This window comes from Astatotilapia calliptera, chromosome 16 (assembly GCF_964374335.1).
Source record: "Astatotilapia calliptera chromosome 16, fAstCal68.1, whole genome shotgun sequence".
Lineage (NCBI taxonomy): Eukaryota > Metazoa > Chordata > Actinopteri > Cichliformes > Cichlidae > Astatotilapia > Astatotilapia calliptera.
The window spans coordinates 13,270,976-13,295,145 of record NC_137437.1 but is presented as its reverse complement, the minus strand read 5'-3'; the positions used below and the strand labels follow the sequence as shown (position 1 = coordinate 13,295,145).

Genomic DNA, 24,170 nt, shown 5'->3' with positions numbered 1-24,170 from the left:
GTATCCAAACCTACACTGTCTTAGGCAGCTGCTTCCCCTAAAATATTAAGACTGATCACATGAATCATAAATCTGTCAATTCTTTAATAAATGATAAAGATGAAGGAGCTACAAGAGCTTCTTGAGCTAAAGTTTGTCACTTTTGTATTGCTTGACTTACAGTGAAAAACCTTGACCACATATTTTCCTTCTCTCACTCTCTCATTGCTCGGTGTACACAGTTATAAAACACTCCTACATTTTGACTCTCCTCGCATGGAGAGGTTTGGACGCTATCATGTAAAACACAATGCAAAACAGTTAATGATGCAGCAGAGAAAAATATTAATTACGCCCCCGTAAAATATACTGAAACTGTGCAGGATTCAAATTTTAATTTATGAACACAAATCTTAATCACTGTAAGTATTCAGTTCAATAATTATTACTACTCCTCTAATGAGAATCTACATTGTCTATTTTATTTCTGCTGTTTGTTGTATTTAACTGCACAGACTGATATTCATAGGATACTCTAGTCTAGTATGACTACTTAAAACACTTTCCCATTCACACACATTCATACAGAGCTTATATAAATACACATATAGACCCTCTATCTGTCACAAACAATCTGGGGTCTCTAATATACGATCTAATATATGATCAATCTCTATTATTATATCACCATCTAGTTTTAAATAGTCTTTAAAATACATATCCAGTCATGAAATAGGGGAATCTGGCACAAACATCAGACCAACAGATGGGATTTCTACACTTATACTATGGGATAGTCAACAGCTGCAACATGCTGACATGGGATCTCAAGGAAGAGACACTGTTCAACCTGAGACTCAGTATCTGTCTGCAATGAGGAATTTTTTATCCTTGTTTTCAACATTCAAATGTGGTAAAGAAAAATCTCAGGAAACTAGTTTGCACCAAGATCAAGATCTTAACCTCCTAAGACCCGAACTCTTCCACGACATGCATTTTTAATTTCTCTTTGATATTTGGTCATATTGGGGCCCGATGAATGTAAAAACAAAGAATTACCAGATTTTTTTTTTAATCTTATTTTTGTTTTTATGAAAAATCAGAGCCACACATGAGGATATTCGTTTAAAGTTTTGATAGAACAGTAGCAGTATAATGTCCTCGTAAGTGGATATCAGGCCCATGTAGAGCAAAATTCAGTATTTTGGTCTAAATAACCTAAAATGTGATGTCCACATATGTGGGTGCCAGGTCCTAGGAGGTTAAAGCAGATCAATGTGATGGTGAGAAAAAAAACAAATAAAAACAAACAAAACTGTGAAATCAAGCTGTAGATCCAACTTATCGGTGGCCTGATTGGTCTCCAAAAATATCTTAGTGTAAAAGGCCACTACAGGAAAAAGGGAAAATGGTAACAGAACACAGAAAGAAGAAAGAAATCAACAAAACCTGTTGCTTTGCTAAGACGTTTGGAGCCAAACTTGGAAAACAAAAGAAACTTCTCTAACCTGGACAAAGGGGATGCTTGATGTGCTGGAATCAGGCTCAATGAGCACTTTGTGGTCCCAGAGGAGCAGGTAGCACACGCACGTGAATGTCATTATTTTTGTGACAGCTTTTTTGCCAACGTTAAAATGAATGTTAATACTGGGAAAAGGGTTTATCGATATTCATTTCAAGTTATTTACGCTCATTTTAATAACCACACTTTTAGTATAAGTTCAGTCTGTGGCTCTGCAATGGCTGAAAACAAAAACAGGAGCGATTTAAAGCTTCCTGTTACGATTAAGGACTCAAGTACAGTAACAGTAACCTGTTGTTTGTTGTCCGTTTTAACCAGAATCTCCTTGTGCTCCTCTGCCAAAGAAGAAGAAAACACAGTACAGATATGAGCAGACTTCACAGAATCTACACAGGCTTTTTGCCAGCATGGACAGAGAAGCTGACCACATTGAGGAGCAAAGGGGAAATGAGGAGAGGGCTCGCAGAGAGGCAAGAGAGCATAAAAGCTATGAGAAGGGCACGTAAATGGCAATGCAGAAGGAAATACAGAAAGCTTAGAACAACTTCTACAGATTTATCTCAGCTTAATGTTACCTCACATCACAAAGGGACTGTACTGAAAAATACATTGTTTAATATATAAGAAATTGTGTATTTTACTGCATATTGTGTATAAAATTGGAGAGGCTTGGCGCACATATAAGCATACCCTCACAACGTTTTGCTGCTATGTGACTTTCCCGCTTAGCCACTACACGACAAAGGCACCAACTGTGTAGGTTTCCTCTGCGTGGACTCTGAACAAACTAGAAAGTAGTATAATAGGAACAACTATGTGTCCCTGAGGTCTGCAGCAGACCATGTGTGCCTTCACACAGACTGTCCTACCTTTAGCTAATGAGTGAATGATCCAGCATTTCTCAACACTTTGCTAAAACAGTATCTAGGAACAAAGCAAGTGTTTAGAAGAGAAGATTGATGCCCAGCACCTCACCTAAAAAGCAGAAGCATCACTTCTGGAGACTTTCTGTCAATCTTTTAAGTGCAGTATTTTGTTCACTCCTAAGCCACTAAAACACACAATGCAGTGTCTTTCAGCATTTATTACCTTGCTCTTCTAAAAGCAAACATGAGGAGACATCAGCAAGATTCTCCTACTGAGAACATCACAATAGAGCAATATGAAGTTTGGCCTTGGAACATATGGATCGTGACTCTGCTGCCGCAAAAGCAGGTCTGTCAAAGCTGTTATTAAGGAGCAGTTCTGTGACTGAATGATAGGAGAGATGTTGCGGCATTACTGCAGACATGATAAGGTTTTCAGTAAGCCCGCTGTGCATATTCCTGCGTGTCAGTCATTCCTGTGTATAAACACATGAGAACACAGCTGACAGACAACATTCACTTTCCTCTGCTCAAGAGAAGAGCAGAGAAGAGAAGAGAGGGTCAAATTTGGCGTGTTGTAGATCCACAGCCATGCATCACTGTACTTGGCTTCCTTACTTGGCCTTGAAAATGCTTTATATTTTATGCAAGACCAATAATACTAAATAATCTCCAGAAGCAGTATATATATTATATATATATATATATATATATATATACATATATATATATATATATATATATATATATATATATATATATATATATATATATATATATATATATATATATACACACAATGAAATTACCTCCTCCTCTTTGGCATGGTGTTGTATAAAAACAGTCCAGAGAGTGAACATGCAAACAAACTCTCAAGCACACAGAAACTACAACGTGTGACCTTCAGGTTTGATCATCTGCAATGCAGTGATTAGTTTTATTAATGTAGAAGGAGTCTGCATTGATAACAGTTCACATATTAAACAAGAAAACTATTTACGTCAGTCATACTACCAATCAGGATACTCATGTCAGTGCTGAGTTTACTTTACTATGTCCCATTAAAGAAACTGGTGTGGATTAAAGGAACTGCTCCATCCCTGACATTACCAATCCATTACAGGAAAAAGGCATACCTGTGGAATACTTGTGTCAGCCTCCATGCTTGGACTCACCATGCACTGCTTCACCCTTTAGTGCCTTGCGAACATGCTGCTCCACAATCTTAGCAAAAGATGTTGCCTCCATTGCTCCAAAGGCCAGCTAACTTGATTTTTTTTCTCACTGTATTTTAGCAATAAATGTCATAACATTTGAAATAAAGATGCATGCCTTGAACTGTTGCTCAGGTTCTCACACTCCTCCTGATGTCCTCCAGTGCTTGGCACAACCTTTTAACCCAGTCACATAAGCATGGCCACCTTCTCACACATATACACACGTGCATATATTGCCTGTCACCCACTCATAAAGACCCTGCCAACATCTTCCCACCAGAACCTTCCAACATGCAGATAGCCATATCCCGCAGATAGCGCTGACACCTTCTTAGGTAACCAGAAATGCCTAGTGCCGTCATGTCATGGCTAAATGGTGTTGGTGACACAGTCTCTACTGCATGTGACAGAAAGCAAGACCTATCACTGAGTCACCAAACAAAAAATGTTCACGTCCACAGAAACAAAACAAAAGTTGTATGGCTGCCAAGCTTAGCTATATTTTCTTTGTGTGTTTCCACTTCTGCTATCTGACATACTGAATCTGAGTGCTTCCCTGTCTCTAGCCTAGTGTGTATAACAGAAAACAACTGGCCTTTCTGTGCAAAGAGCCGTGCACTCACCGCCACAAACAGGTTACTTAGTCACTGTCATCATCTCTCGCTCTCTCTCCCTTTCTTGCTTTGTGTCTGAATAAAGGACAACAGCCACAGGGGGGACCCACCTAAAGCTGTGGGAAGTGAACTCCGAGACAGGGATGTGAAAGAGGTGGAAATGACACCTAGAATAACAACTTCCATCATAGAAATGTTGGCAAACCTATGTAAGTGTCCAGAAAAAAGCTCTTATTTGCGATAAATATGATGGAAGCTTTGAAGCAAATGCCATTTTGTTTTGTTTTTTGTTTGTTTGTTTGCTTGCTTGTCTTTGATTTTGTGTGCTTGCTTATTTTTATTTGTATTTTTTATAGATTTGATTTTAAAAATTGGGGGGAAAGTGTTCAGAAGTGTAACATTGCTCCCAAACTATGTACACAAAAACAAATAGAGAGAGAGAGAGAGCTAGAGAGAGAGCAGAAGAGCAGGAGAGAGAAAGCAGCAGCAGTACAATACTGCCTACTGCACTGCAGCAAAAATCTACACAGCATACCACAGCCACCACACAACCTCCAGCACTGCCAGGAACAGACCCTTGTGCTGAGGGAGAGGAGTGATGGATGGATGAATGTGGAATGTACACGTGTGTGTGAAACTGGTAAAGACAAGAAGACTCAATGATAGAAGAGAAAGGAAAAATGACATTTTTGTTAGGTGCCTTTTCCAAAAGACTCAAAACCCAGGAGAACTTTTATATGCTTGTGAAAACATGCATGAAACCCAGCTAAACACTGCACACTAGAATTTCTAAGGACATCGTCTGAGTACAAAGAAATACAACAAACAATGGATGATCGCCTAATTAGGCCAGCTTCATTTTAATCAAATTCCATGAACAAATTAAAGCCAGCAAGCCCAAACTCCTACTGTTAAAAAGCTCTATATCAACAAGAAGATAGAGAAAAGTCCCCTCAACCAGCTGGTCATGAGGCTCAGTTTCTCCGAAATGGGCACTGAGAACAACAGTTAATTATCCGGCATTGTGAACTGGAAAAAGCTTAGCCAAGTCAAACTTTTTAATATTTCCATTATAATAAATATCTCTTCAAACCGGAGTAGGCAACATGCTGAACCAAAAATTTATAACAACCTTTAAGTGTATTGTAATTCATTTGGTCAGAGAGGGAAAAAAAGACTCTTGCAACCCTGCTGGACTCTACTTGGAGGCTTTAGAAAGTCTAGCCAAGCAGGTACTTTCAGGCCAGATGAGATGATTACTGAGTAGTAAACAGTAAAGTGCCAAAAAGTCTTTGCTCGCAGCATGATTCAAACCATGGCAATTATTCCTTTATTAAAAAAACAGTAGTTTTCTTTGCTGTGGCCAGAATGCTGAAGAATTAAACAGGTGGTAATAAATCGCCTCCAGATGAAATCATTGCAACATTACACTATTTTGTTGGAAAATCGTGAAACCCTGGTCCATCAACGGACACAGTGAAAGAGCGAGAAATCATACAACATTGCACACCATGGACAAAGACTTCTCAGAATCTGGACAAACTGAATTCTGTCCAGAGAGAAAACTTTGAACAGCTATGACAAAACCTGCACTGAACTTTGAACAGACAATACAGAGAAGGCAGTTATCTGGGCACCACGAGACACCAGAAACGGCTGAAAAACTGAGTGACCACAATCTGGCTACTGAGCAAAACCTGGCAGAAGTAGAAGCACAGTGAAGCCTGAAAGGAATAGGTCCCTGAGTTGTCTACCAAAATAAACTGTAAGTATCAAGAATGACACACTCCAAAACAAAACTCTGTGTTTAGTCAGGGGGGGAAAAACTACCATAGCCATGGAAGAAGCAAAACACAGTATGTCAGAGCAGGTTACAGCCAGGAAGAAAACCAGCAAGAAAACATAAGCAGCTGACTCTTTTCATTGTTTTTAACACCAAGATCCATGTCATTTCTTAGTATGTTATAACTTTGCTCTATTCTGTCTGGCAATGTCCAACAACGGCATAAGCAAGAGTAGCCTACAGGCAGTAAACAGCTACAACATGTAGAAGATAGTCTGCAAAGCTGTCCGTAGGCTGTGCGTCGGACCAACACAGAACCATACTGGAGCCCTATCTAAGCTTCCACTGGGTGAGAGTGGACAGGTTATCACTTTATGGCAGGGCTAACACCAAGATACGCACCTATGGTCAAATTAGAATCACTAATTAACCTATCGTCTCTGTCATGTAGGTCAACAACCCCCCTGGCAATCCTGTGTCACTAGGGAAAAGTGTGCAAATCTTTAACCAGCTAGTATTTAATGGAGGTTGATGGCAGTTGCTAAGTAAAACTGGTCACAAAGGAGTTGCACCAAAAGCCTCTTTGTGATTTCTACCATAGTCTTGAATTGTCTACATGGTGGGTAGTGAGACGTCTGCAAACACTTGCAAAAAAAAATAAATTGTGATGCACACCAGAAATGGAGAACATTCACTTTCAAAGTATTTGAACATTTCAAATTGTTTGTTGAGTAGTTTGTGTGAGTGTTTGCAGACATGTTGCAATCTTGTTTGCAAACTACAGGTGATCACAGCAATTTACTAGTAACCAAAGCGATCAAAAGAACATTTTCAGTGCAGCTTCACATACCTGTTTTCATCTAATGACTACCACTAACCTCCATCAACCATTTGCCATATAGTAAAGTAATACACATTTTACCCTAGTGACCTGTGGATGCCGGTATCTAGGCCTTTGTGTGACAGGGGGTTATCATGCATGCCTTTAGATGGCAAAGGAAATCAGAGTAACCAAAGAGAATCCACACAGGCATGCAGAACATGCAAACTCCACACAGAGGGGCCCGAGCCAGCGGATCATGACCTTCTTGCTGTGAGGTAACCACCACATCAGCTGCCTTATAAAGAGCTTTTCGCAATTACAAATTCACCGTACACTGAAAACACACTGTTGCAACAGAGATAATGACAGAGAGAGAGAGACGTAAGTGCATCCTGCTAAGTAAAGACCACAGTCAGATGATGGACAACAGTAATAAATGAGCTACAGGCCAGCGGTGAGTCATGAAATCATATCAGCAATCAATCATAATCAAATCAGTAAAATGTACTTTCAGCACAGGAAAGAAGCAGGCCCAGCTGAACTGGCTCTATGTTTCTCTTCAACAGTCCTCATTGCTGTAGCCCAGAACAACAGCGAGCCATCACTTAAGCCTTGTGCCTTTGGCGGTATGATTTGTAATAACACAAATAGTGGTTCAGTAACACAAACACACACCATGCACCTCAGCATGTTGAGTCTGGTGTTTTTGATAAAGGTTGAAGATGCTACATTTCTGTCATAAGAGCCACAGGGAACATGACCCAACCTTCTTGCTGTACAGCATCAGCAACATGCTAATATGACTGTATCCTTTCCCGCTCCTAGATGATGGCCTAGAAACAAAATTACTACTAATAAATGGACTCACTTCGCACAGCCTTTAACCCCTCAGCTGCTGGTGGTTTTCAGGAAAATAGGAAGGCATCATCAGATTATGTTAGCATATTACTAAAAATAAAAGTGAAGCCAAATCTTTTCTTATTGTACTCTTGTACCATTACCCCCGTTGTTTTGTTTTGATTCCCACAATTCAATGCAGCGTGTCTGTCAGCGAAGCGAACAGCAAACTGTGCCTGTTTGTTGTTTCTTGGATATATTTCATTTGCCTTAGTATTTTTTTCCCACATCTTTTATTTTGTATTTCAATCAAGTCCAATCAAGCATGAAGTAATTCTTCACGCCTGAATTATTCTAGCATCAGTATCCTTGTTCATCATTTAGGGAAAACCTTTCTGTCCCATCCCACTGAGGAAAATTTAGTCAGGATAACTCTGGAATGCCTGTATTCCTATTTGTGCACACAGAGTGATATCAACACAGACTCAAATCTTTGCAATTAATGACTCTTGGTCACTGTTCATGTTCCGTATGCTATTGTATCATTCATTCATTCATTCATCCATCAAAGACGTAATTTCCGAGTTTAGATTTAAGTGTATTTTTTAAGGGTTCAGTTTTTCATCATTTAAATTAATCAAAGCCAATTTATCCAATTTTACAGTGAAACGTGAGAGACAATTAGTCTAAACTGATCTGCTCTTTTTGTCGTGTGTTTTAATCAATAACCCTGTCTTTACAGCAGAGCTTTTTCCCCTCTGGTGACCATTTAGGACCTCTTATTTAGACAATCGTATCTTTGTAGATGGCTCCAAAGTGTTGTGTTGACATATAAGACTGAAATTATAGCTCTCTGGGGTTCCTTTCGGGAAACATTACATACTCTCATTAAATACATCTCCACTGTAATCATGTCAGCTTTCACTCTAAAGACCAAATGTCAGTGGGTGAGTGAGTTATTTAAGAGTTCAGTTGGTGTGAGTGTCAATGAATACAGAGAAGCTCTTGTAATAGTGTTTAAAGACATGGAAATAACTCTTCATGGCACATGGACATGGTGCATTGGTTGTAAAAGGATTGAATCAGTGCAGATTATTCAGATGTTTTCACCTGTTGACTGCCCCGACTACATTATGCTGCCACAGGTATTGATGCAAATGCTGAGCTCGAAGACAAAAGCCCTCCACCCACCTGTTAAAACTGTTCTTCTCCTCCTCCACTCCACATCGATTGTACCCAGAGTATTTCCAACACTTCACAATACATTTTTATAATGACGGCAAATTTCAAAAGTCATTTTGCATCCGTGTCAGCTCTGCTGTAAAACCGTTCAAACTTCTGATCCCACAAATCAATAATTTCATTGTCTAACTCTCAACTGCTCTCCATCTCTCTTTCTCACTATCAGAGTGCAGTGCATCATCACAGACAAAAAGCTCAGCAGCCTCGCGAAAGACAGATATCAGCCTATCACATGCCCAATAATCTGGGATCATGCAAGCAGCGAGTGTTGAGATGTGTCATGTACTTGAGAAAGGGACAGACCTTGCTTTCATTATTGTTAGAGCGGGGTTGTGGTCTCTCCAAACGAGTTCAGCTGTGAAATCTGTTATTATGAACGACCTCACTGGAAGATGGAGTAAAAAGCCAGCGTAGGGAGGGGTGAGATGCAGTATCATTTAGAAATAGGAGCAACAATGCCCCTATTGCTTCACTCTCATTTTTCTCCATTTCAAATCTGTGGTTTCACAAAGCTAAAGCAAATGATTGACACAGACGCCCCATATCCTGGCGGAAATGTAAGCAGGGAGCAGGTTTCCAAGTTTGTCTGACATACACTAGGGACATAACATAAATCTTAGTTCACATCCATGGCATCCTATTATACCAATGATTACAGCATGTATTTCAATGTTCTGGTATTCTTGAGAAAGCTATTTCAGGACTGCACGCGTCCTCTACAAAACCATTAAACACTGAGGCGAGAGAAACTGAAAAGTCCTTGAAATGAATCTTTCACACGGTAATCTTAAGATATGTAAACTTGAAGCTGTGTCTTTAAATTTCAAACAGGATCATTGTCAAATGTGATGGATGCTGAAAAGCATTTACAGTTTAAGGTTACCTCCAAAAGGTGCAGTGACAGGGCCAAGAAGCAGCCAGAAGCCCTTTATGTGTGTGCAGAGAGGTTTTCTTGCTCTACAAACATGCAGACGGGTCTTTCGTGTAGGATATTAAATTATACCACTCCATTAAAAAACAGAACCATTTTTCTTTTTTGTTTTTACACTGAATACATTAAACCCCTCATGGCGAATTTTCCAGTCAGCTCTTAGGCATCGTGATTAGACATGGCAGGCATCAGTAAAGACAGTATCTTTTCTCAGGCTGCCAAAACAAAGCATACAAGAGCAAAGGTGCAAAATTCAGTGAACTAATCTAGCTTACCTCCAAAGCCACAGGCATATCTTTGACTAATTACATTAGTTTTTGGGTTAACCAGTTAAAAGCAGATGGGGAAGTCTAAGTACTACCTAGATTCATGCTTTAGTACCAGAAAAATGACATTTCTATATATTAGTATGGCTCATCAAGTAAAGACTTTGACATTTTTCCCATAAATATGCAGCTTTTAGTGTATTAGGAGGATATCTGTAACTGCCAAGTGAACACTCAAGGTTTCTTACAGTATTCAGGTTTTATCAAGCTCACTAGAGCAGACATTCATAAATCAGCAGGAGACAGGGTTTTCAATCAACGTGAAGCTTACATTAGCTTAATTAGCTCAAAAAATGTTACTCAAAGCAGACTTCCTGTAATTTTTAAATCGACTTCAGTTAAAAAGGCTCTTGTGTTAGGAAACTCAAAATCAGATGCTACCATCCTGATGCAAAAGAAAATTCTTTTACTCCAATTTTTCCTTTTGTGAGGTATTTTTTTTAACTCATGTTTTGAAATTGTGGGTTGATGTCATGCAATAGTGGGGGCTCGGTCACTCTGAGGAACTCATGGGTACCGCTTTGTCTTATTCTGGCTTCAGCAGTATCTAAGGCCTCAGGCACACTGGTCTAAAGACCTGTTAGTAAGAACCAGCAGTTGCAAAGAAAAAATATGTATTTCCCATCAAGTTAGCAAGTGGTTGCTGGAAGTTGGAGAATGTTGTTGGTGGAGATCACTGTCTGCCTCATCACTGTAACCTAAACATCTCAAAAGGGGCATTGCTTCACACTTTTCACTCACTCTCACTACCCCTCAGAGAGTAGTTTGCTAGTATTTGTAGACAGGTCAGAATCTGTCGATTTCATTGCAGCAACTGTCAGAAACCTCCAGCAACCACTTGCAACTGGTTGTGGAATTTACACATATATTCCATAGCAACCAGCAGTCGCCATGTGTCACAGACCAGTTCATAGGCCTGATTGAATTGGTCTTTAGCAACTGATTTCATAGCAACTGGCAGAGACCTGAACCAGCCACTCGCAACTGATCAGGGAACATGCATTTGTTGTTCATTAACAATGGTTTCCAGGTGGTCACTAACTGGTCTCTAGACCTGTTCAGTTTCCCCAGTGAAAACATTTTGTTTTCAGTCATTTTTCATTAATCAAAGTTTTCACCCAGTTTAGTATATCAATAAATTTACAGATGCAGCTTGCCAAGCAACAACAATAAGACGGCAATACCAAGATGCTCGGTTTGAGGTTTTAAAATAATAGATGAAGTCATGCAACCTTTGCAGGCAATATCATCTAACAAAGTGAGCACAGTGTCTTTTTTTGTTTGGAAAGTGCCATTTGTAATCCATATATGGTACTGTCATGACTCATCATAAAGTAATTATACTCTAATTTCATTTAATGGGTCTCTTGTGATTGATACTATCCGGTTGTTCAGTCTGACGTCACTAGCCGTGTCTGGACCTAAACTCCACTGCAGGTCCATATATCAAACGATCACTATGGCATTACTGAGAGTTGAAAAACTGTCTAAAGTCTTTCATCTTTAATAAAATGATCAGCGTTCTGCTCTACCAGGTGTAACAATTGAGTTTAACATCCAGGCATCCAAGAAAACGGAATTTATGACATTTAACGGAGTTAGAAGTTAGCAGGGAGTTAGCTCGCTAGCTTCTATCTAAATACAATATAGCATGTCCTGACTGCGGGGTTTTGGAAACAAATTAAAACGTACAGCTCTGCTATCACTTCCAGCATAAATGAAGACAGGAAACTAAACAGCAGTGAGGTTTGTAGGGTTACTGAAGTTGGGCTAGCTGGTATATAATGATGTGCTACGTGACCGCTAGCGACACAGCTATGTTAGCATAATATAAACAAGCTAACTTTTTTTCCACTCGATAAAAGTTAACGTGAGTGTTCTCGGTGGTCAGGAACAAATATAATCGCATGGCAGGATGCTGTAAAAGGACCAAACTTCAGCCAGGAGAACAACTGAGATAATCCATCCACAATACGAGGTTAGTCATTCATATACTGCTGCATGGGCTGGGCTGTAGTTACATCCTAAGGTTTTAAAAACTGAGCTTAAATAAATGATTAGCGGTAATAAAAGCCGAGGGAGATCAACAGTGATCACTGACTGTTTTAGGAGCTTTTTGAGATTAAATAGAAGAAAATACATAACATTAAACATGTTAACAACACAAAAGCCATATTAAACGCAGACTACTTTAGGCCCGGAAGTAGGATTCGTCACGTCATCACTTAACAATCGGATTGCCGGCCTATGTTATTACTGATAACCTAAACAGAAATTTCAATGACTTCAAGGGACTCAAAAATGAACTGATTGAAAATAAAGAAGTTCATAAAACTGACAACTGAGGAACAATTTCTTACACTCTCTAAAGTTATTTCTTCAAATCTGACAAGTCCACGTCAGTACACATGCACAACTGACAATTTCACCACTCTGTATCATAAATACCTCAAAAGAGTGACAGTGTAGTTTCTGTCAGAAAGTGTGGGAAAAGGAATTGGGAAATGATTGTGAGCATTTGTTTCCAGTCGTCTTTTCTTGTTGTCATTGTGTTGGTTATGCTTATTTATATTGCATGTTGACAGCCTAATAAAAAAAATGCAGAACACTTCATCACAAAGCTGTCTAATTTTGCTTAACTGACATCATCCATGGTAATCAAACTGTAATTCACATTTAGCCACATATTCCTCACAGCAACATTTCACACCACAGGTAGCTAACTGTATCTATGACTCAGATTACAAAGCAATCAACTAATCGTCACTTCTCGCTCGCATTTTACCTGCAACCCATCCTGAGGATATTTATTTGGCATTTAAATATTCATTGTGCTTTATACAGTTGACTCTCTTGACTCTTGGGATGTTTATTTGAAAATGAAAGAAGCACTAGACCGTTTACAAAAGACAGATATAACCTTTTAAAGCAGATTTATTCAAAAAGGGCAATATTACCTCTAATGGCTTAAAATGCAAGGTACAGAAAGCAAAGCCTAATACTATTAGCTAGACACAAAACCATCTCATGCTTTGCCTATATTAAAAAAAAGGAGTAATAATTTCATTGTGATATTATCTAATCTAAAAATGAGTGTGAGATATTTAACAGACATTAGCTGATTAGCTGACAGACAATGGATCATTTTTGTCAACTTAAATTTAAAGATCAGGCAGGTAAGGTCAAACACAAGATCTAAAATGCTACTGCTATCCTCACTTTGCTCATATATTTGTATCTCTGGGTTGATCTCCACTAATTCCTCGAGGAAATATCCATCTTTCTAGCTGGTAGTTTGCTAGCTAGTTAGCTAGTTGCTAACGACTAGATTTCTTTGTTTGCTGTTTAGTGGTGAGGAGGTATTTTTTGTAATATAATGCTAGGAAAATGCTGCATTTTTATAGCATGCCCCTTAGAAGATTTTTTTTTTAAATTTACAATACAACAAAAGGAAACCTGTGATATTGGAAAAATAAGCAGGACGGCATCAGCAAATACTCATTTATTTTCCCAACATAAATTACATTTAATTAACTTCTTTTTATACCATATTATTCTTGGCTTTTCCATGTTGTCCTTGCAGTGGCACACCCTATACACTGCCACTTTGCAATAACACAACTTACAGTGGATGGTGGACTATAGGAGGAAAGTGACAAATCGCCAGGGTTGCACCGCATTTGAATTCAATGAACTCTGTAGAATGACCCATTCTCTTTACAAATATTTGTAAAGCCAGTCTGGATGGCTAGGTTCTTGCTTTTATACACCTGTAACAATGAAACTGAAAACACATGATTTGAAAGATTAAGAATTGTGCCTCAGTCGTTTTTTTCCATAGTGTATCTATGAGTGTATTCCTATAAGCAATACTTTCACAGGATATTTGATATTTGATCCATCCTTAAAAACAGTATATGCTTTAAGTTGAGCGCTGAATAAAGTGGTTTAGCAGATCCCTCCCTGAGCTTGGTTCTGTTGGAGGTTTCTTCCTCTCAAAAGGAGTTTTTCCTTACCACTGTTGCCAAATGCTTGCTTATAGGGGGTTGTCTGATTGTTGAGGTTTTCTCTAAAAAAATAAAGTGCTTTGAGTCAACTGTTGTTGTGAATCGGAGCTATATAAATAGAATAGAATAGAATTTAATACAAATTCACACTAATACACTATTAATTAGATATAAATGGTAAACATGATATATTTTATTTCATTCATTTTAGTTTTTTTCCTTACAGACATTAACATGAAGCTAACACTTCTCTTCTTGTTGTGCTTCTGTCTTTGTCTGTATAGAAACACCATATTTAGATTTATATATTTGCCCACTCATGAGATTTCTCTGTAAACTTGATTGCACGCAGAGGGAGGTAGAATAGTAGCCAGGAACTTGATTCTTATCACCTCTTCAGGTCACATTCTTGAAAACCAAGAGAGACGGAGCCCAAATTAATTCACAGGGGAAACTGATCGTGCCATTGCCCAAGCAGATGAAAGTGAAAAAAATCTGTCGTGTTGATCTTTGACATATTAACTGCAGCAACACCTAATTTCACGTCTCTTTCTAAATGACAACAAAGCATGACAATAATCACAGAGTTCTGTCATGAGAAGAAAAACAGTCCTTGACCAAGAATCTCCAAGAATCCAAATGGTTTTATCAAATAAAAACAAAACACGTTTATCCCTTCTGTGCATATTCACTTCCATTCTAAGGACATGTATGCTCTTGAGATATTTTTAGAAACAAAGGTTTCATCAATGTGACTCACAGTTTAAAAGATTTAGTAAATGCTGTCAGTTTAAAAGTGTGAAGGTTACTCGAAAAGCGATACATATTTAACTGTAAATCCTGTTTTTTTACATCTTTGCTGTGATCTTTCAGGGTGTGTGTGTGTAACTACTGCAGTTTAGCCATTTACAAACTTACTGAAATGTTTCTGTCTGAAACCTAGCAACGTGGAACGGTAGTTGGAGGAAGTTATTTTTAGCCAGCCCTGCTGTTACTCTAATTGTAGGAGTCTGTCTTTGAATCTTGCCCGTCCCCTTTAATTACACTGCATTTTCCTAGTTACCACAAATTAAACTAGCGCAAGTACGTAAGACAAATGGAACAAGTATCTTTTAACTGTACAAATAATTATCGACCCTCTTTTTAAATTCTCAAAAAAATGTGATTTTTGGGGGGAAACAGTACATTTTTTTCGATAAATTGCTCTGAGATAAGAACTGCATGCAAAAGAGACACCAACACCAGAAACTGACACCAAACGAACAGCAGGACAGTAACAACAACAGTGTATAGTTGCATTTGTATGGGTTTCACAGACAGACTCATAAACTTACTGTAACATGACAGACAATACATTCACAGGAAATCCACTTTATCATTCAAGATGCTGATACAGAGGTAGCGCTTGATCTTAAAAGGTATTAAAGGCCTACTCACAATGCTGTCAGGTAGAATTTATTGGCACATAAATGTAAAGTAAACTTGCAAAGTCCTGCTTTACATATTGCTAGTGGCTCCATGGTGTAGTGGTTTACACATTTTCCTAACAGGCAGAAGATCCCTGCTTCCATACTCAAGGAGAAACAATCCTTTTGGAGTTTTGTCAGGAAGGGCATCTGGTGTAAAATCTGTAAAAATCAAACGTGCGTAGCCACGTTTTGTGAATAAAGAAGCTTTTTTTATTTTCAAATAAATTGCTCCTAGCATCCAAAGAATTGCCTTTTGTTTAATTACAGTGACACTTATTTGGTTTTTATTATTTTAGGTAATGTGAGACGCAGTAAATTGAAATTCACAGTGGTTTATAAGCCTCTACATTAAAATATCTCACATTCCCCCAGTTCATGAACGTTTATCAGTTCGAAGTACCTCTACAAGGTTGTAGTCTTCTAATAGTCAGCGTGGTTGGCTCATAAATATAATCTTAGATCATAGAAAAGAACCAGGAGAAATTATTTTGTTATAGTAATTCGATTTTAAATTAAATGAGTCTTAGGTCCAGCTTTCTGACTATGTCACAGATAACAGAGAAAAGTTTCACTTCACATGCTATGAGCCAACATCACCTGGAGGCCTGGGTGTCATGTGACCTCACCTGTAGTGTCACTCTGCTGTCAGTGAGCCACTGTGCCACTTTGAAGAAGCCACCCACTGACTTCACACACCCAGAGCAATTCTGCTCTTTCAACAACCCGCCTATTTACCGTCTACCTTTCAATCATTTCAGCCCAAGATATGTCAAAGAGCGCCACTCGCATATCTGCCTTTATTGATTGTCGCAGTTCATATGACATAACTTTTCCCTCTACACTACAAATACCCTCATTAAATGGTTTATTGTGTGCATCATTCAGTGACACTCAAACTTTTATAATGACATCTGTGTGGGCATTTATAGAGCCGTCACTGCCACTTAAGCCTCAGGGTTAAACGTCCTATATCTACGTCCTTTCCACTAAGCTGCTTCATCACTTTTAATTTACTTAATGAAGTACACTCACTCAAAGACATGTACACGTACTGTTACACAAGAGTGAACATTGAGAGTAGATCCACAGTAGCAGTTGTACCAGACCACCAACCCTAAGGACAAGCCACCACATGAAACAACAATCTTGCTGGAAAACAGAGGCACAACTGGAAGAACGTTAACAGGTCACTGAGTATAAAATCTTGGTGACTTTACCCGAAGGCAGTTTTGCAAAAAGGCTAAAAGTGGACGCGTAGCTTTACATGATGGCAAACTGCCATATCCAACAAGGAAGTGACTCATCCTGTTGTGTTATGGAGCTTTAACCCAACCCTTCACTTGCATCAGAATGCAGAACCGCACTATGTTTTATCATAACCTGATCTGGACCACTGTGAAGAGAGGAGATGCTTTAGAGAACCAGACACTGGATTCCTCTCATCTTCTTTCAACACTAAAGAATGTGGTCTACTTCAAGAAATACTCCATATGTATCCATGCACATCAGTACAGCTGACCAAAGAATACAAAGCCACTGACCTATAGGCTTAGGGGCAATTTAATTTGATAATGTGAAGGAAAATGAGGATGCACACAGAACTCAAAGATTTTTTAAAAGGGAAGACCCTATGTGAATGGGCTCACAACCAGTTAGTACATAATTACAAGGGCCTAAAGACAAGTTCTCCACACATGTAACTTTGTGCTATCACACACCCAGTGACAGAAAATAAATGTTGCCTTTAATAGGGAACTATTAACCCACGCTAGAATAAAATCAAGTGCCATCCATACTCTGCTTTAAACCTCTCCAGATGAATTGGTCCTGTACAGTCACTAAGCCTGTGTGTGTGTGTGTGTGTGTGTGTGTGTGTGTGTGTGTGTGTGTGTGTGTGTGTGTGTGTGTGTGTGTGTGTGTAAAGAGAAACTGAATACAATCCGTGAATTATAAGACTGGTGTTTATACGGTAACAAAACTGCAGCTATAGTGATACAGTCTGTTTGGTTTGGTCTTTCTTGGTTCTCTCAATTCTGCTGTGTTACTAAAAGTACAACCAAAGAGCTGTAGCACTAAGTCTAGGCCTTTGCAGCTCAGGCCTGGCGAACAGTTTAGGTAACACTTTGCTGACACAGGGCCACGCAGAGGACTCGCTGTCCCACTATCACAATGGCACTTAAACAACTTGTGTGAGAATTTCTAAAACACCTTTTGGAGTTGAAACAAGTCAGTTGTGTGATTTGCCTGGCAGTGCGGATACTTCATTTCCCAGTAAACTACTGGTCCTATCACTTGCTGTAGTACATGTCCTGACCATTTTGTGGTCAGGGCAAAGTCTTAGCTTTGATTGACTGGATGAATTGCGTTAAACACAACTTACTGTCTCGCAGTGGCTTTTCTACTGACCAAAGTCAGTTATCACTCCAGAGCCCACTGTAACGCAATATTATGCTTTTAATATGATCAGCAAGGAATAGGAGCATAAAAAATGTATAGCCTTTATGCTAGTAATTTTTTGCTAGTAAGAGTTATATACATACAATTCTACTGAGACATTGTTGTACATATTTGCTGTTTATTGGTTGTTCTTTTTTTAAAGTCTTACCTCTTTGTTACAGCTTATTTTTTCTAATTTAATCAAAAGTAGATAGTAGCAAAACTCAAATGCAGAGGTTGTATAACAGCACTTAGAGGACAAAAAATAAATGTCTACTCCATTAACTACGAAAAAACACATTTTTTTAAAAGTCTTTCGAAATTACAGCTTATTTCCTTAAACTAAAAGAGAAGATGGGAACCAGGGGCAGAACTGAACCAGTGTTTACAAATGAGTGAGGTGCAGAATTTGTTCTTTTGATTTGTCATATTTAAAATGTAGCACCAACTACTAGTAGAAAATGCTGCACCTCTGAAGAGATAAGTTAGAGTCTAATCAGCACCAGAAATTTTTAACTGACTATAAAGGGCTTTATATTGTACAGCTTCCCTCTAATGCAAGAACAACTGTTTATACTGAAATATGGAAGATGAGTATTGCTTAGAGAAATCTTTTCAAAGTAAAAGCCACTTAGAGTGTCACACTCTGCCTTGTTGTTGTTGTTTTTTTTTGGGGGGGGGGGGGGGGATACCCAGGTTATGCCTATGGCCGGTGATGACATAATCTTCCTGCTTGCCAGGAAAAATGTGAGTAAGAACAATTATAATGCAGTATAGCATAAAATAAATGGATGGCGTACATGCATTAACAAATATTTATATTTCAGAACAACATAAATACAGCAAGAATTTATCCTACTTTCCTGCTTGGAGTTTGTAGCATGAGAAAATAGTTCCAAAGATGTTTATTATTATTATATTTTTTGACATATTTTGGCAAATCTTGTAATGCCTCCAAATTAGCTGTTGTAGCTGGGCCTATGAGAAAAATGCGTATTGCCAAACTGAAGGCACAAACTGAGGCTAACTGTGTTTTCACCCTATCTTGAGCTATACCAACACAAACCTTGGCTAGGTTTGTGGAGACATAATGCTGTAAAATATAACTTCTTCTTCTTGGTAATTGATAGTAGACAGTGTCTTGTTATCACTCCTGCAGTGTCTGCAAAGCGCGATTGTCCCACTAAAGTATGGTGATGATCTACTATACTGCAGTTGCAGTGTCGAAAAACTGTGCTGCTACTCAGCCCATCTACCCGCTTCATGAGGTAACAAGTAGCCCGCACTACATGCTGTCTACCTGGGGCTTTACAACAGCCTGTTGAAATAAGCATTCCTGGTACACTGGCCCTCTGCGTTGTTATATTTGTTTTGGCAGGATATATAAAAATATATATGATGTTACTGTGATCCTAAATTCAGGGCTTATGTACTGATTTTTTTTTTTTTTTTTTTTTTTTTTGTACCAGAAAAAAGTGCACAATCTAAATCGAAACGATGTCGACTGCTCAAGTGCAGGATTTGCTTCGGTGCAGCGGATCCCAGTCCCTTTCTACATGCCCTACTGGCATCTCAGCTGCCTGGCTTCGTCAACATAAGAGCAACTCAGGTGCTCGTGTAAAAATCACGCTTTCGCAGGGCCCGCATGATGAGTATTGGTCTGCATCAGTAGAGTGACAGACATGAAAGAATAGTCTGTCTCCTCCGGCTGTTTCGCTGAAAACACAGCGAGTATAGCTCATTTAATAGAGAAGTGGTGATGCAGAGGAGTGGGGGGGGGCACTGCTGCAGTCAACCCGAGGATGAATAATCTGGTTAGGGGGGAATCACGTTGTCCAGAAAAAAAGAAAGAAAGAAAAAGAAATAATAAATAAATAACTGTGCGTGGATGTGATCCTCTGAAATACCATCGAGCCCCTGTGTGTGTCTGAGAGTGAGAGAGAGAGGTGGGGGGGAGCAAGCGTTATTTAAAAAGTTAGAAGATCATGGTGCCGTGGTGATGCAGCGGGGGGGCTTTGTGTGTCTGTGCTGTGCCCCCCTCCTAAAAAAAAAAGACCTGAGCTCGCCGATGTAGTAGCAGCACAGAATAAGTTGTCCCCCCTCCTCCCCTCCTTCAGGAGCCTCTGCATGATCCACTCGCTGCATAAATGTGATTGCAGATCTATCATCGTTACGACCAAATTAACAGAATTACGCAGACACTCAACTCTCTGCACACAAGCACGCATAAAGCCGGTTCGCTGAGAAACGGAGGAGTAGGCATAAATGGTGATGAGCTTACCACTTGGATTCTTGTTTTTCTTAAGACTCTTGCCACAAAGACACTGCAGCATATGCGTTCCTTTGCTGAAAATGTTCCAAAGAAACCACATTGATTTGGGCGAAGAGCAATCCCGTGTCTTAAACACCCAGATATAGATGAGATCCTTGCGGTTGCATAATAACACAATTGGATCAGTTCTCCCGAGCAAGGCTACCAATTGTATCATAAAAAAATAGGTATATCCAAGTCCTGTGCGCTTTCATTCACGTGACAAAATATTCACTGTCTGTCACACTTCGTGCTAATGGTGTGTTTTCTTCTTCTGGCGTGTAAAGAATGCCTCCTCAACTAGTCGACAATAGAAAATATACTCTGGAAATTGCATGTGTCGCACCGGGAGGAGACGGGTCGCCAGTAAACAAACACACAACTAACGTGCAAACAGTAAACCACGGTGGATTTCCGAGGAGAAAATCATTGCCTATTAGTTCATCACTCTGAGGAGAGGAGGGTGGATCTGCACAGCATCAAAAGCCAAGGGAGGATGCATCCTATGGACAGACTGCTGCAATGATAGCCCCAACAAGACACCACATTGCCGGATCAAGTCCAGTTCGTTTCCCCTGCAAACCTGCTTGCCTGGCGAGGTCAGACAGCACCAACCCCAGTTTTCATTTCTTTGAGCCCCCACGCTGCAACGTTTCTATTAAAGCCAGGGTTCTTGGTGTGTGTGTGTGTGTCCGTGATTCCTGGAGTGTGCGTTTGCTCCCTTTTCGGGGTGTTCTCCTCAAGCCGTTTCAGCACAACGCCACTGGCATCTCCAAAAGTACGATGCGCCTGTATAAGAACATTTGCATCATTTTTCTTTGGCGTCGGACCCTCTTGTTAGAAATAGACGAGTAGGAGGGGTTAAAGTGAAAGATTGGCTTTCCATTACGTAAACACGTGGTTTGTGCGCCGTCATATCGGTGATGCTTGGAAAAAATTTTGATCCGGCAGAGGCTGTTGTCCCAGGCTGTTGCAGGATATTCTATTTATTTATTACATGAGTGCATGTGTGTGTGTGTCGCAGGTGAAAAAGTCTGGTGAAAAGCATTTCTGTCCGTTACCTCTGTGCGGTTTCTTCCAAACAAATCATTTCTTTGCCTTCACTTCTGCAAGCTGCTGCAGCTCTGTGCACCTATATGGGGTGTTAAATGAGAAATTGTGCTTAATAGCTCTAAAGTCGCAGGTGTTCAGTACTCATTTGGATAGGTCGGTAGACACTCGTGTGCACCTGTTTCATGTCATCTAAGCATTTGAAGCTCAGTGAAGCAACAGATCCCCGATTAAGACACTGAACTGAGGAGGAGGGGAAAGACGCGCAACAGAAGTCGAGCCACGATTGCAAAAGATACCAAAAGAAGTGACAGAAATGTCAAGGCAAAATTGTATATGAGGAGATTTTATTTATTTATTTTTAATCACATTTACTTGCTCTGTTTTGTTGCTTCATCCCTGAGGACTGAGGCCCAGTTAGTGTTGCTTGGAGCGACTGTTACCACTGCCTCATGGCTGATCTCTAAGGATTTATAGATTTTCCATCACAGACAAAAGGCGAAGGAGATATTGTTCATTATCCTTGCCCTTACCAAGCTGGGGTTCTGGAGATAGAGGACATGTATGTGCACGGATACTTGCGAGTTTATCATTTCAGCCCAGCCTCAAGATATTTTAAATTTGATTTGGAACCACCGGTTCATTTGTTGTTTGATCGTCTTTTGTTAAATGTGTTTTCCATACTTCAGACCGCTTAATAACTCTTCAGTCTGTCAGCATTATTCTCTCTCAGCACAAATGGCAGAAGTTAGTGTTTGGAAGAGGAGCCATTAGTCGCTCAGTACAGCACTGACTCCATTCCCAGGTGTTACACAGACCAGAGTCACTATAGTACAAGAAAATGGGGGAGGGAGGCACCGGGGTGATTGAACCAGCAGGAGTATGTGACTCATTTGAGATCAAACCTGAACCACTTATTCCATGTATTTAATCTATTTTTTGTTTTTCATTTTATAAATCTGGGGTGAATAGTGAGTTCTTGCTTATATGGGGTATGTTTCACATTAAATCACTTCACTGATCCCTCCATTTTCAAAATAAATACCTTTGTATTTTAAAATTGTGCCCTTTTATGTTATCCAAGTTGTGTGTTCACCTCTAAATTACAGCATTAATCCACTTTAATGGCCTAGTTTTGTGGCGCCCGGGTCTTATCAGTTGTCTGTGATAACTGGTTCCTCGGGGATGTGGGCCACTTCGAAACAAAATGTTTCCTGAGTGACGTTCTTGACATTGCGAATCTGCTAAATCCTTGTTTAAAACTTAACTGTGAGAATTTCATATTTAGGTGACTTTCAATTTTTCAACTACAGCTGACACACATTTACTGTAGAGACACACTTATCAGGTGTCCTTGCGTGTAGATCCAGTCCACCGCCTCAGATAAGTGGCACATGCATTAATTTAGGGAATTTATGCTAACAAAACATATTCTCACGTGTTCTGTGAGGCCAAGTGAGCTCGCTGTGGAAACAGCGCAAGTGAGAGTCAGAGCACTGCAGTCTTTCCAGCTTCCTCTCTCTGCAGAGGCCTCTCATGTCATCTTTGCTATCGATCCGTCTACTGTAATGTAAAGTATCATCGCACCCTGGAGGATATCATCTGACAATTTTGTCAGGGATCATTAGAATACTTCTTTTTGATTGCCCAGGCTGCGGCCCGGCAGGAAGTGGCTCCCTTGTGAGTTTTTAACAGCCTGTTTTCTCCTGATGGGAAAAAATAACTTGATTTAAGATGCACAGAGATAAATGGAGTGGTTCCAGTTTTACTCATGGTCCGTGATTTCACTGTACACTTTTAATAGGCTCACACATGGGGGAGTGTGAATATCACATGAATGAGTGTTAGGATTTGGAGACTGGTTTATGGGGATGGATTCATATGATATTATATCATACAAACTAAAATATCACTTTGAGAGATAATTTATAATGGAGGTTAATTTAACTCTTTGTACAAAAAAATCTATTTATTTAATAACAATCTGCACCAACATATGCTATACTTGGGTGAAAGGAATAAGAGCATTGAGTATACTCTAAAATGAATGAGCCAGAAATTTGTTACAAACACATATCTTTTGGATTTGATTGGAAATGAATGAAAGAACCGAAGTGATAATCTGAGTACTTCGCTAACTGTGAATGATAAATACTTACTTGTCAGTGCTCTAGTGTACTTTCTGCTCACTCAACAAAACAAGATATTCCCATCATTTTATTTGGGGGGGGGGGGGAGCAGAGAATTCCCCTTAAATGAAATTAACAAGTCAAAGATAATACATTAGTAAATTACACTCTTACATAATCTCCCTCTGTACTCCAATTTAGAAAATTGTGTTTTCACCCAAGTCATTGTCAGAGTTTTCAGGGAATGCCAGACTGGGACCACTTGCGTCTCCATTTTAGCAGCAGTGTTAAAACCACCCCCTTTCCCGGCATGCCTCCAGCCAAGATGTCTACCAATCAGAGATGGAGAGTGAGCAGTGTTTGGCACAGCTTGGAGGAAGTGTTCACTAGAAAATGAACAGCTGCTGTGAACCAAGTCATATCCAAAGACTTCACTCAAACAAACGCACAAATTTACACATAAACACACACTCTCATTGTAAACAAATTGTGGCAAGCTTCTGCTCTGCAATTCGCACCCAACTATATGCCCAGTGAGTACCCTGCTGCAACAGCTACGCACAAGGCAGCTGAAAGGCCCAGAATCATTTTTTTGTGCTTCACTAGTTTCAAACAGCAAAAGCGCACT

At 39.5% G+C, this 24,170-nt stretch overlaps 1 protein-coding gene across 1 annotated transcript in view; it reads right to left on the bottom strand.

Moving 5' to 3' along the window:
• Positions 1-21,173, bottom strand: part of fgf14 (fibroblast growth factor 14) — a 109,049-nt gene extending 87,876 nt beyond the window's left edge. Inside the window, exon 1 of the mRNA XM_080290325.1 lies at positions 20,334-21,173. Within this exon, the coding sequence (XP_080146451.1) occupies positions 20,334-20,541 (208 nt within the window). The 5' untranslated portion in view covers positions 20,542-21,173. The remainder of the gene's footprint in view (positions 1-20,333) is intronic.
• Between the last annotated feature and the right edge of the window lie 2,997 nt (positions 21,174-24,170).